This window comes from Mesoplodon mirus (genome assembly GCF_964341445.2).
Source record: "Mesoplodon mirus genome assembly, chromosome: 4".
In the NCBI taxonomy this organism is placed as follows: domain Eukaryota; kingdom Metazoa; phylum Chordata; class Mammalia; order Artiodactyla; family Ziphiidae; genus Mesoplodon; species Mesoplodon mirus.
In genome coordinates, this window is record NC_138979.1 from 125645654 (window position 1) to 125660613 (window position 14960).

Here is a 14960-nt window from a genome sequence, read left to right on the forward strand (position 1 = left end):
ACAAAGCTTACAATCTATTTTTAGTGGACTGTATGTTTTATATGTCAGCCTCCTAACTTTTCAAAGGCAAAAACTATATCTTCTTATCTTTATAACTCTGGTGCCTGGCACATATGAGCTCAATAAATCTTTACTGAATGAGTATCTGTAATTGGGCACACAGCATAATCATTTGAAAAAAAAAAGCTTTCATTGTGAACATATAGAGGAGAAAACCAAAAAAAGTATTAATCAAAAACTAGATATATGTCATAGAGTTATAACTGGAAAAGGATAATTAGAGAGTCCCTAACCCCCAAGTTTATTAATGGTGGCAAAATAAAGGATTCTTTAAGAGCAGCTTTCAGGTAAATTTATGTGCAGCAAAACATGGAAGGTTGGAATACATTAAGAAAAGGCAACAACATGCCTTCAGTGTATGGCTTTCTGTATAGTGTATTAAAGATAAGTATATTTTAAAATTGAAACCATATACAAAATGTCAGAATCTGACCCTACTCATGATTTCCTGCTAGCTTCTTCTCCCTCTCATGAAAGTGACTGACAATTTTATAATCCAATTTGAAATAAAAGTTATGTTGACTTCAAGGTAATCATTTCTTAAAACTTAGAGCAAAGACATAAACACACAGGTAAAACTTGAAGTGCTGCTTATCAACACAAAAGGTAAAATGTCACCTACAGTTATAATCAGATGTTATTTTAAGAGATATTTCTTTTAAAACTAAATTGAATCAAATTTTCAATTCCACAGATGAATTACAAGTTTCTTGATTTTTTTCCCTTGGGTTAGATAATTCCTTGGAGATAACAATTCCTTCTATTCCTTCTTTCCCACCACCAACCTGAAGGAAGAGCTTGGGCACTTCCCTTGGAACTTCTCCCATTATCACTATGGTGTAAGTTTGTGTTCTGATCCTGAATGAATTCTTCAGAAGTGCACCTCTCCATCTGCTACTGTACTACAGGTCTTTATGCATACCTGGAAATCTGTCAAGTGCCTCACAGCTGCACAACCTATGCTACAGAAAATGACTTACATGAATTAGCTCCTGGGATTTGGGGGACTTACTAATCTAAAGCTTAGATCAGAGAATCTCTGTAAAGCCACTGAAACTGGTCTAACTTCAGTTAATTACCCTACAATAGTCTCTAAGTGTTCAAGTGAAAGGAAGAGTCACACGACTCTCACTTTCAATCAAAAGCTAGAAATGATTAAGTTTAGCGAGGAAGGCATGTCAAAAGCCAAGACAGGCCGAAATCTAGACTGCTTGCTCCGAACAGGCAAGTTGTGACTGCAAAAAAGGAAAAGTTCTTGAAGGAAATTAACAGTGAAAAGGCAAATGATAAGAAAGCAAAACAGCCATATTGCTGATATGGAGAAAGTTTTAGTTGTCTGGAAAGAAGATCAAACCAGCCACAAGATTCTCTTAAGCCAAATCCTAATCCAGAGCCAGGCCCTAACTCTCTTCAATTCTAGGAAGGCTGAGAGAGGTGAGGAAGCTGCAGAAGAAAAGCATGAAGCTAGCAGAGTTGGTTCATGAGATTTAAGGAAAGAAACCATCTTCATAACATAAAAGTGCAAGTGGAAGCAGCAAGTGGTGATGTAGAAGCTGCAGCAAGCTATCCAAAAGATCTAACTAAGATCATTAATGAAGGTGGCTACATTACACAACAGATTTTCAATGTGGACACAACAGCCATCTATTGGAAGAAGATGCCATCGAGGACTTTCAAAACTAGAGAGGAGAAGTCAATGCCTGGCTTCAAAGCTTCAAAGCACAGGCTGGCCCTCTTGTTAGGGGATAATGCACCTGGGGACTTCAAGTTGAAGCCAATGTTCATTTAGCATTCTGAAAATCCTGGGGCCCTTAAGAATTACGCTAAGTCTACTCTGTGCTCTATCAGTGGAACAACAAAGCCTGGATGACAGCACATCTGTTTGCAACATGGTTTACTGAATATTTTAAGCCCCAATGTCAAGACCTACTGTTCAGAAAAGATTCCTTTCAAAGTATTACTGCTCATTGACAATGCACCTGGTCACCCAAGAGCTCTGATGGAGATGTGCAATGAGATTCACATTGTTTTCATGTCTGCTAACACAACATCCATTCTGCAGCCCATGGATCAAAGAATTATTTCAACTTTCAAGTCGTATTCTTTAAGATACATTTCATAAGGCTATAGCTGCTATAGATGGTGATTCCTCTGATGAATCTGGGCAAAGTATCGATAAACTGAAAACCTTCTGGAAACAAGAAAACCATTCTAGATGCCATTAAGAACAATGTGATTCATGGGAAGAGGTCAAAATGTCAACATTAACAGGAGTTTGGAAGAAGTTAATTCCAATCCTCATGGATGACTTTAGTGCAGGAAGTAACTGCAAATGTGGTAGAAAGCACAACAGAACTAGCCTGAGGATGGGACTGAGATAAAACTCAGTCTCAAGATAAAACTTTGAACAGGAGTTTCTTCTTATGAGTGAGCAAAGAAAGTGGTTTCTTGAGGTGGAATCTACTCCTGGTGAAGATGCTGTGAAGACTGTTGAAATGAGAACAAATGATTGAGAGTATTATTTAAGTTTAGTTGATAAAGCTGTGGCAGGGTTTGAGGGGACTGACTCCACTTCTGAAAGAAATTCTAGTGAGTAAAATGCGATAAAACATCATTGCATACTACAGAGAAATCATTTGTGAAAAGAAGAGTCAACCAATGCCCCAAACTCCCTTAATGGTCTTACTTTAAGAAACTGTCACAGCCACCCCAACCTTCAGCAACCACCACCCTGATCAGTCATCAGCCACCAGGAAAAAGACTATGAAGTGCTGAAGATTCAGACTCATGGTTAGCATTTTGGGGCAATATCTTAAATTAAGGTATGTAACATTGTTTCTTTAGACATAATGCTACTGAACACTTAACAGACTGCAGTATAGTGTAAACATAACCTTTATATGCACTGGGAAACCAAAAAATTCGTGTGACCCGCTTTATCGGGATATTTGCTTTATTGTGGTGGTCTGGAACCAAACCCGCACTTATCTCCTGAGGTCTGCCTGTACACTTTAATTTTGAAAAAGCAGTTTCAGGTTTACGGGAAAATTGAGTGGCAAGTACAAAGAGTTCCAATATATCCCCTCCTTCTCCCACCCCCACCTCGAGTTCCCCCAAGTACTGACATCTTTCATTGGTATGGTACATTTTCTACAACTGATGAGCTAATACTGATACAGTGTCATTAACAAAATCCACAGTTTACATTAGGGATCACTCTTTGTGTTGTACATTCTATGGGCTTTTGACAAATGTATAACATGTATACACCATTACGGTATCATACAGAATACTTTCACTGCTCTAAAAACCCCGTGCTCCACCTATTCGTCCCTCCTTGTTGCCCTGCTCCCCACCTCCACCCCTGATAATCAGTAATTTTTTTTATTGTTTCTTTAGTTTTCCCTTTTCCAGAACATCATATAGTTGGAATCATAGTGTATGTAACCTTTTGAGATTGGTTTCTTTCATTTAGCAATATGCATCTGGAGCTCCTCCATATTTTTTCCATGGCCTGATAGCTCACTTCTTATTTTCAAAGAATAATATTCCACTGTGTGGATGTACCACTGTTTGTTAATTCATTCACCTATTTAAGAATATCTTGGTTGATTCCAAGTTCTGGCATAAATTCCGAGTTTATGAATAAAGCTGCTTCAAATATGCGAGTGCCAATGTTTGTGTGGACACACGTTTTCAACTTACTTGGGTAAATGCCAAGGATGGTTTGATTCTATGGTAAGAGTATGTTTAGTTTTCTAGGAAACTACCAAACTGTCTTCCAAAGTGGCTGTACTATTCCCACGAGCAATGAGAGTTACTGTTGCTCCATATCCTTGTCAGCATTTCATGTTGCCAATGTTCTGGATTTCAGCCATTCTAATAGATATGTAGTGGTATCTCATTGTTTAAAGGGCAATTTAATTCCAAATCCTGTAGATTAAACCTAGACATATCTGCATGTAAGCACAAAGTATAGAAATATACATAACTATATTCTGTACCATTTTTAAGAGCACAAAATTGGAAATTAAAAGTCCATCTTCAGGATACAGGTTAAATTATGGTACTGACATGTAATGAAATCTGATGCAAGGAGTTCAACATTTTCTAGTATTAGTATTTTCCAACTTTATCCAGCTACCTTTCTAAACAAAATTTGTAATGCTTTAACTTTTTTTTTAACATCTTTATTGGAGCATAATTGCTTTACAATGGTGTATTAGTTTCTGCTTTATTAACAAAGTGGATCAGCTATACATATACACATATCCCCATCTCTTTCCACTTGCGTCTCCCTCCCTCCCACCCTCCCTATCCCACCCCTCTAGGTGGTCACAAAGCACCGAGCTGATCTCCCTGTGCTATGCAGCTGCTTCCCACTAGCTATCGGTTTTACATTTGGTAGTGTATATATGCCCATGCCACTCTCTCTCTTTGTCCCAGCTTACCCTTCCCCCTCCCTGTGTCCTCAAGTCCATTCTCTAGTAGGTCTGCATCTTTATTCCCGTCCTACCCCTAGTTTCTTCATGGCCATTTTTTTTTTTAGATTCCACATATATGTGTTAGCATATGGTATTTGTTTTTCTCTTTCTGACTTACTTCACTCTGTGTGACAGACTCTAGGTCCATCCACCTCACTACAAATAACTCAATTTCATTTCTTCTTATGGCTGAGTAATATTCCATTGTATATATGTGCCACATCTTCTTTATCCATTCATCTGTTGATGGACACTTAGGCTGCTTCCATGTCCTTCCTGGCTATTGTAAATGGAGCTGCAAGGAACACTGTGGTACATGACTCTTTCTGAATTATGGTTTTCTCAGGGTATATGCCCAGTAGTGGGATTGCTGGGTCGTATGGCAGTTCTATTTTTAGTTCTTTAAGGAACCTCCATACTGTTCTCCATAGTGGCTGTATCAATTTACATTCCCACCAAGAGTGCAAGAGGGTTCCCTTTTCTCCACACCCTCTCCAGAATTTGTTTGTAGATTTTTTGATGATGGCCATTCTGACTGGTGTGAAATGATATCTCATTGTAGTTTTGATTTGCATTTCTCTAATGATTAATGATGTTGAGCATTCTTTCATGTGTTTGTTGGCAATCTGTATATCTTCTTTGGAGAAATGTCTATTTAGGTCTTCTGCCCATTTTTGGATTGGGTTGTTTTTTTGATATTGAGCTGCATGAGCTGCTTGTAAATTTTGGAGATTAATCCTTTGTCAGTTGCTTCATTTGCAAATATTTTCTCCCATTCTGAGGGTTGTCTTTTTGTCTTGTTTATGGTTTCCTTTGCTGTGGTAATGCTTTAACTTTTTATTTGATAGGTTAGTCCAATGAGCAAGCCAGGCAAGACTGTTTTAACATAGGTATCAGAGAGTAATCAGTCAGGTATCTTTTAAGATGAGTATTTTACTCACACATGCTTTTATAAAGTTTAGAAATATGCCAACATGTTAGCAATGATTTCTTCTCATTAGACACCTAATATGTTTTTATGCTTCCTTAAACTTTATTTTCCACACTAAGCATAAATTACTTCTATAATCAGAAAAAAATATATATGGAACTTTTTTAAAAGATTCTAGTTTTAAGTAAAATTTTAAAATTAAAAGAACAATTCCTTCTTAACCAATATAGAAATATTTTCTATAAATGTGACATTAACATAAAATGAAGAAAGGCATTTCAGATGTAATCAATATCTTCCCAAGAATTTCAAAATGTAATTCTAAACCAAAATTAAATTATATTAACTTTTATCCATCAATATCCTTTTTCCTTGTATAATCTCTTATTCTTCTGGCTTGACATATACAATCAATATAATTCTATGGTTATTTTATAGGCAGAAGACAATTGTGAAAATATTCTTTTGAACAATTTTAAACATTTTTAATTCTTCTAAAATCTTTAATTTCCCTATTCTCTTTCTCCTTTTTCTTCCTTTAGAACTGTAATTCTTAACACTTTAGAACCCATCATTTCATAGAAGACACGTCCTACAATGTTTTTAAATTTCTTTAAAATAGTAGTGTTTTTCACTGATTACCATCAAATATAGATACATTCCCAGAGAAAATTCTCCTTCCACAGAATCACAGATTGCAAAGCCTGAAGTAACTTCAAGCAATTTTGTTTCAGGCATGTGAGATATTATCATACCCACTATACAGATGAAGTAAATAATGCCTAGAAAGTTCAGTAAATTATTCAAGGTTATCTAGCTATTTAGTGATGACAGAGTGAAAAAAAAGATCAGGACAAAGTCCTCGTTTTTCCTTGCAGCACTCTTTCTACTACAATGAAGACCAAGTTATAAATCTCTGAGAGGAAAAGGAATAAGATGGTAACTAGGTCCACAGTATGCTGGGTGAACCTACATCCAGAAATTCTTCCCATCATAGAAATTTCTTCCATGCTTGTTAAAGACAGCAAGGAACCTAGCAATATACTCCACCTTGGCCTCAGCTGTCTACAAGTAGAGAGCATGAATTCCTCACTGGAAATTTGTGAAGCCAATATAATTGTATAATTGTAGCACTGAAAATATGCTACCTAATTTTCCATGTTTATGAGTATATTCACTTAGTAGAAACTATATCAATTAATACATGAGTTCTGTAAAGTGAATCAGAGTTCTACTTCTTCAATTCTGTAAAGTAACGTTTAAAATTACTGATATCAACAGTAAAATAAACTACATAAAAACAATAATGTAAGACACATCTTAATAGCATAAAGCGATAACACAGCATGTTATCAGACTCCAAGTATTACTGAAAAAAAGGTTTTCCTATGGAAGTTTTTCATTTAACAAAAACCAACGGATAAGAAAACAGTGTATTTATATACATTGTTACTAAGGACTGTAAACGTATTGCCCCATACAATTCTCATGATTTTAAAGAGTACATACCAACAGTTTTTTGCCGTACTATACTCCTCGCCTTTTCCGTTCCTGGGGAACCAGTGGTTGTTGCACTTCTCTGTCTCATTGGGGCTTGGCCAGGCTGATCACGACTCCATCCTCTAGAAAATGACTTGTCAACTGAAACTTTCTGAAATTCATGTCCCACTCCTAGAAATGCAGATTTTCAATCTCAGTGTACCGTCACCATATCAATAAGCTCTTCGAATTATGTGTGCCACTTTGCCTCAGACTCTTAGGTTTACTCATAAAGTAACTAGATAAAATGTTTGCATACTATAAGGTTTTTCTGAACTTCATTTTCATGTTCCAAAACTGAGGCAGATTTTAAAAAATCAACAATAAACGATTATAAATACTCTGCCACCCACTTGCTTCATATAGAAGTGAAATATTTGGACAGGCAAAAAAGGATAGAAAATGAGCTAACCGAAATCCATCCTGTGGTGGAAGTTACTCTATCTCTACCTGCCAATAATAGCCACTTGGAAAATAAATAGTCCAGGAAAAAGTAGTTTGGTCACACACTTAGCACTCTGGACTATTGTTAAGTATGAAATGTGACTCAGATGTAATCTCTAGACAGCAACTAATTATTAAGAGTGAAAAATACCAGCAAACCCAGAGTTATAAGGACATGTTTTTATGATATAATCACTATGTTACTGTCCCTCTCCAGCTTTTTAACATTAGGCAGGTATATAATCCACATCCAGGGAATGTTTGCTTTTGTTAAAACTAAGAAAATGCTTTTAAAAGAATTTCTCACACAATTCTTTTTAAATAGAGTAACATGAAATCACCTTCTATGTTTCAATAAAAAATTGTGTATGATAAAAAGGAAGAGTGTTTTATAAATTTCCATTTTGGTTAATTGTTAAAGATAAAATATTTAAGATTCTGAATTATTTATGTAACTTTAGCTAGATATGTACAGAACAACATACAGAATACTTTATTTCTCATCAAAATTACTGTTGAATTTAAGGCTCTTCAAGAACAATTACAAGGTACCTACATGTTTCACTGTTGAAAATTTTTAACCTTCAGGGTAAATTAAGGAGGGAATAATTAAGAGAAAATATAACTTTTACCTTCACACCTCTCCCTGGCTTGATTTTCCCAGACCAAATTATTTAAACAAATTTATATGGAGCATCTTTGTGAACAACTCTTACCTTTCCCTTTGTGCTTTTTTTGTTTCTGTTCACTCAGCTTATCCAATGGTAAATCACTGAGATCCAAACTATATAAATTTCTAGCTAAAACTTTAGTTAGTGTCTCCATAGTCAGTGACCATTCAGTGGCTAACTCTTCCCAATAGGTCAATGATGACAATACTGAGAGTAAGTCATCCCAAAGTTCTCGGGAGATGTACACATTTAGATTTGCTTTAATCCAGGCAACTATAAGAGTCTATAAAGACAAATAATCAGAAATAACAATGAAATATATTCAAAATCAATTATTAAAAAATCACACCAAAACAAGCAGAACTTTAAATCATATAATATCCATGATATCCTTTCTTGGTACATAATACTTATAAAAGTAATTCAAGCATTCATTAGTACCTACTATAAATTTCAACAACTGCCAATTCCCAACATTCTGGCATTAGGACAAGTTACCAAAACTGAAAAGAAATCTCCCTAAAGTTTAACTACCCTTCATGCTGCATTATGTTAATGTTAAATAAATGTTGTTTAAAAAGAGATAAAAGTCTCCACACTATTACGTGTTGAAATTATTGAGTAGTTAGTAGTTATTGAACTAAAACAACAAAACCTACATTCTCAAATTAAAGATGGGAATCACTAATTATACAATTCAAATATTCAAAAAAAAGTTACTAGAGATATATTTAACTTACTGAAATGTGTTTTTGAAAACTTAAACGTAAACTGAAGGATAAAATTAAATTTCATTTTAAAGACACCAGAGGAATTAAAGGTGTTCTGTAACAAATCCAATCACAGAATAAAAAACTTATTCATAAAAGGGCAGAAATTACTAACCAGGCTGTACCCCTGAGACTTTATAGATTTCTACCAAAGATATAATCCTACTATTGAAGAAATAAGTCACAAAATAAAAGTTTTTTTTAACTCAACCAATTTTACTAAGGAATTCATATAAATTTATACATTAAGTATAAAGATAAAAATGAGCAGAGTTTATGAAATAAAATAGTAATAACGAGTGGCCCTCCATTCTATTTTTAAACATTCAGAGTACAAAAAAGTTATTCCATGTAGCAAGCTAAAACTTTACCTTCCAATAGCGCCCACCATTGGGTTAGTTCTAACCATGGCGGTGGGGGTGGGGAACTCATGAAGTCAAGAGGAGTTTAGATAATAAATGTAGCTGGTTTCAAAGACTTATTCACTACCATCACAGAATTTTAGGTGAACCAGCATATCTGGGAAAAAAATAATCATTTGAATGGCTACACTAATGGCCAAGAATGAGAGCTGAGATAGCTTTTATCCTTGACATTAAGAACCATTTTATAGGGGCTTCCCTGGTGGCGCAGTGGTTGAGAGTCCGCCTGCAGGTGCAGGGGACACGGGTTCGTGCCCCGGTCCGGGAGGATCCCACATGCCGCGGAGCGGCTAGGCCCGTGAGCCATGGCCGCTGAGCCTGTGCGTCCGGAGCCTGCGCTCCGCAAGGGGAGAGGCCACAACAGTGAGAGGCCCGCGTAATGCAAAAAAAAAAAAAAAAAGAACCATTTTATCCATGTATTTGTATTTAATGTGTCATCTTTAAAAAAATACTACTTTGCTTTCCATTTTCCAAATAATCCATAATACATTTAAAGTCGGTACTCTATCCTTAGGTTGGAAAACACAGCATATAATTCCTGTATAATCAACTACCACTGATACTTCAAATGAAGACGTGAAGAGAATAAAGTCTTCCAGAATAGCATGGTAAGAAAGAATCGTGATTTACTACTTTTTCTTTACTACAGAACGACTTAAAGTCTTGTTTTTCTAACAATCCCAGAGACCTGGAAACTCATAATGCAAACAACCAAGCCATTATCATGAAGCCTTCTGGCAGCTTTTTGCAATCATACATAAGTGTACCTACCACACAGGAGATAAATATAATCAGCTTGTTTTAACACTTTTTTCACAGACCTGATTGATATTTCCTCTATTAGGTTGAGTTTGTATGTACGGCAAATAGTCTATTTAGATAAGCAACTTTTATTTGGCTCTACAAAAAATTATTTAATATGAAATGATTTCTGATTTAAAGCTTTCTTCCCAGGTAGTAAGTTCAGGGCTCAATGAGTCTTAAGAAAAAATACATATCTATCCACCTATTTATCTATTTATTTATTTATTTTTATTGCCTGGAAAAGTGGTCCTGCAAGTCGACCTGCCAAGGTCATATTTTTTTTCCCCTGGAACTGTAGAAAAGCTTGTGATGGCATCTTCAGTACAGACTCCGTGACTCTGAGCAACACAAGCAGCATCTGTTCCCTTAAAGTAAAAAAATTAATTAATGTTTCCTTTTTCCATATGTTTGTTTTTGGTTAATGAATAACTTTCAAATTAATATTTGTTATAAAAACGTTATTATCTTTCATTAACTCAAATACCAAATATCTTTCCAAATTTTAGAATTCTTTAAATATTAAAATATAAAATTCCATTTTATAAATCTATACCAGCCATTTTTAAGCCATTTCTCAGCCACAATACCTCTCACCAAATAAAAATTTATACAACAGCTGATGAATTGCGAGTGAGAATACGGAGACTGCTCCCATCCCTCCACCCCACAAATCAAATAGTGACCTTAGGGAGCTGTCTGAAGAACACTCATCTGTCTATACAATACAATTCTACCTTGATACCTGTCCATCTCATCCATCTTTACAATATGGAGAACAACTGCATATCTAGAATTGTACCAGGTTCAATTTCAAAAATTACATGATATTTTAAGACTAACAGATCACAATGAGCCTGACAAGTAATCAAGAACCATCACTCTATTGCTTCTTTCCATCCTTTTTCGTTTGGCCATCTTTCAATTCTTTATTCTCTTCGTGTACTGCAAGTCAAGCCAACCCTATTATATTATCCTTATCTTGCCTCTTCCTCCTAGATGCTTAATATTAAGACCATAAAACTACCTTATTTGCACCTGATAATTCAAAAACTGATGCAACCACATACAAAAAAAAAAAAAAAAAGTCTGACAAGGGGATTTCAGTTGGGTGTGTAGTCAGACTAACAACCCAAGTCTATCAAGCTTCCTCCTCTCTGGCTTATTTGCAGGCCCATTCTAGGCATAGCAATATGTGGGACAGTCCATGTGAGAAATGCAGCAGAGGCAGAAAGAAATCCCAGATCTAATATCATGGTTTTTCTGGGAAGTAAGGGCAGAATTAAATATAAAAGTATCACTCAATGAAAACTCTCCTGAATTTATTAACCAAACAAACGTATGCATTCAACTCATAAAAATCAGAGGTAACACGTTTGTAACCTTAGGCTTCTAGCTTCACTATATGAAATGAAAAGCCATTTAAAGTCAACCACATATTCAATAAAGAATAGGTTTTCCAAATAAATCTTTCTGATTTGTGGTCAAACCATAATTCACTCATATATTATTAGATAACTTTTCACTTTGTAATACAATAATGATTTTAATTCCTAAAGTCTTATAAATTCAATGTAAATATGTGAGAAATCTTTCATAATGCTATGACTTCAAGGGAACTTATAAAATTTTTTAAAATTCTAAAATTGTGTTCCACGTAGCAAGTCTCTCACTTTAACCTGGACCAACAGCATTGATTAAAAGCATATAAAAAGAAAATAAAAGGGGAAGGACTAACAAAAGAATGGTCAGTAGGACCACAGTTCAAATTTATGCTGTGTGAACAATGATAAATTACTTAATCTCTTTGTGCCTAAGAATCACCATGTAAAATTATCTACCTCATAGAGTGCTACAAGGATTAAGAAAGAAAATAGATGTAAAAAGATTAAAAAGATACCTGACACAGAAAAAGTGCTCCAAATCAGTTAATAACTACTTCTAGATGTAACTATATCAATATTGTGTTAATCAAAAGCTTTTTCAAAATAAAACCATTTTCCCATATGTAACAGAACACAAAGTAGGCACATTCTTTGACTAAGTACTCCCAGTTTTTAAGAATGACTCAAAAGAGGAAAATTGTATACATACAAGGATGTTCATTATCCTCCCCTCCTCCAACAACAAAATAAGTAACTACACATCCAGCAACAGGTGATTAGTTAAGAAAATTATGGTACATACATATGGTATAATACTATGAGACTGTGTGGTTTGGTGAACCAGATGTTCACCAAAGGGCAAACAATAATTACCTCTAGAGAGTGAGCTATTGGGCAACTTTTATTTTCTTTTTAAAACTTTTCTTTGTTTGAATTTTACAATGAACATGTATCATTTTTACAGAAACCGAAGAACTGCTCTTCTCATCTCTCTAAAAGGCCTCTTTTTTCATTCAATTAAACAAATATTTATAGAGTATCCATACTATGTTAAGAAATGTAGGAAATATAAAAACAAGACAACCAGTATATATACCTTTCAGGGCATCGCAATTCAGTGAGGTAAATGAACATTTTACAAGTAACTTAGGAACTAAGACAATTTTGACAAGATCTACAACAAAGGTACAAATACAGAATGAAAGGAAGTGAGCTAAAAAAATAAGGCTATGTGGAAAAAGGAAGGTAGAATCTAAGGATAGTTATGGTAACAATAGGAAAAGATGACAGGAATCAGACACTCTAAAGAAAAGTTCAGACTGTGCTCGAGAGACAGAAATTTGATAAAGCTGGGAGGTAGGATCTCATTCTGCAGGGTGGAGTTTAGGCTTGAGAAAGGGCTAGAAAAGTACTCAGGAGCCTGACTGTACAAAGCCTTGAATGCCAGGTTGAGGAATCAGGCATTCATACATTCAGTCATTTACTTATTCATTCGTTCACACATATAAATTCATTTATTCATACCTGCATGCCAGTATTCATTCCTGGGGGTGGCGGGCAGTGGGGGAGGCCATCACATACCCACTTTAGAAAGATAAACAAAGGTATCTTGTGGCAGTTTGATCAAAGATGTTTGAGATAAAGTGAAGGAGACCACTGTGTCATCATGATTATTACATATTTATTCACTCATTCATTCAATAATAGAAGCTTGTACAATATTGTTACAAGCCCTCTTCACAGGCACTATTCCTCTAGAATTTACTATGCTCATATACACAATAAAAAAAAAAAAGATAAGTATTTTTACCAAGTCTTTTTGTCCATTGATACTTGCACAACCATGAACCGATAAATGTTAAGAATTCGTTTACACATATCTGTGTGCTCATCCAGAAGATTTTTAATCTCATTTGCAGGTTCAAGAAGAAATATGTTTGAGGAGTTTATAATAAACACCTAAGATAAAAGAAATCATTAGTGATTCATTACAGAATTTCAATGGGAAATTTCTTATTCAAAGGGAAAACAACTCAAGATGCTGATAACTAGGTGATCTACAACAAACTTAAAAGCATTAGACTGTAGGTTAATTCTAACCCTGCTTCTACCACCAGCTTGATATTGGAAATTTAAGCTCATTAATCTATTTTTATGTTTATCTAGACAAATATAAAATTACTAGTAGGCACCTGAAAAAAATAAGCCAAGTGAAAAACAGCATTTTTTAAAAGTGAGGGCGCTTTAATATAACAACCTGATTGTTGTCATAAAATGAAAAGAACAATAAAAATTAAAAATCGTTTAGGATAAAAGATGATACCTCAATCAAGATGGACTTTCTGAATGAGGTGTTCAACACCATCTATTCTCTTTTTTCATGTTTATTGACTATGTGTGCATATCTGTTTTGGTAGTAACAGACTGCATATTATAGTACTACCAATCAGGGTCCATCAATATGTATCTTTAATTAAATTCATTATAATCAAATCATTAATTGTATTTTGTTACTGAGGAGAAAGTTGTTATAATGGTGACAGGTATGTGTAAAGCTTTTCAAAGACACTTTGGAGGAACAGAACATTACATCTATTGTGAACCTAGGACATTTACATCTTGTACACCCATAATTCTGATTTAAATCCCCTGGATGAACTCCATGGCAAAATACAGTTGTAAAATCATGTGAGAAAAGAACATTAAGCTAACTTTAAAAATGGGAAAAGAGCTGACTCTGGAAGTCTAACAACACTGACTAAGAAAAGCAAAAAAGAGGCACAAATAACATTAGAAATAAAATACGGACATACCTACATAGCCAGTAGAGAATTTTAAAATGATAATTCAATGAATAACTTTATGTCAATAAAATTGAAAATTTAATAAAATGGATTATTTTTTAGATAAAACATAAATAGCCAAAACTGACTCAAGAAGAAATACAAAAGATGTATATATCAATACCATAAAAGAAAGTGAACTGGTAATCAAGGTATCCCTGATCCATCCCTAAACACCAGGCCTACACTGCTTTACAGGCAGAGTTTTGCCCAGCCTTCCCAGTAGATGATCCCTATTTTACACAAGCTGTTTCAGAGACAAATAAACTACCCAATTTATTTTTATAAAACTATAATCCAGTTATCAAAAACAGACAAGGACACATAAGAAAAGTAAGAGACCAATATCACTTATGAACATATAGACAAAAATCTTCAAAAAACAGCAGCAATTCAAATTGATCAAAATATAATACTTTATGACCAAGTAGTTATTTACCCCAGAAATGTAAGGATGCCTTGACATTGGAAAAGTCTATTAATATACTATATCCTATCAATAGATTAAAATGGAAAAAAGTAGAATCATCATAATGCATAAAGAAAAGCATTTAGCACTTATTCATTATTTTTTTTAATTTAGCAAACTAAGAAAAAAGGTAAAATTCCT

The 14960-nt window shown here is 34.6% G+C and overlaps 1 protein-coding gene across 7 annotated transcripts in view; it reads right to left on the reverse strand.

Annotated features, from left to right (window-relative positions):
- Positions 1-14960, reverse strand: part of RALGAPA1 (Ral GTPase activating protein catalytic subunit alpha 1) — a gene marked incomplete at its 5' end in the record, with an annotated part of 228244 nt that overhangs the window by 129581 nt on the left and 83703 nt on the right. For all 7 annotated transcript variants that reach the window (XM_082620173.1, XM_082620170.1, XM_082620172.1 and 4 more), the window contains 4 exons: positions 6985-7146; positions 8175-8412; positions 10361-10490; positions 13318-13466. In XM_082620173.1, coding sequence (XP_082476299.1) covers positions 6985-7146; positions 8175-8412; positions 10361-10490; positions 13318-13466 — 679 coding nt within the window. The remainder of the gene's footprint in view (positions 1-6984; positions 7147-8174; positions 8413-10360; positions 10491-13317; positions 13467-14960) is intronic.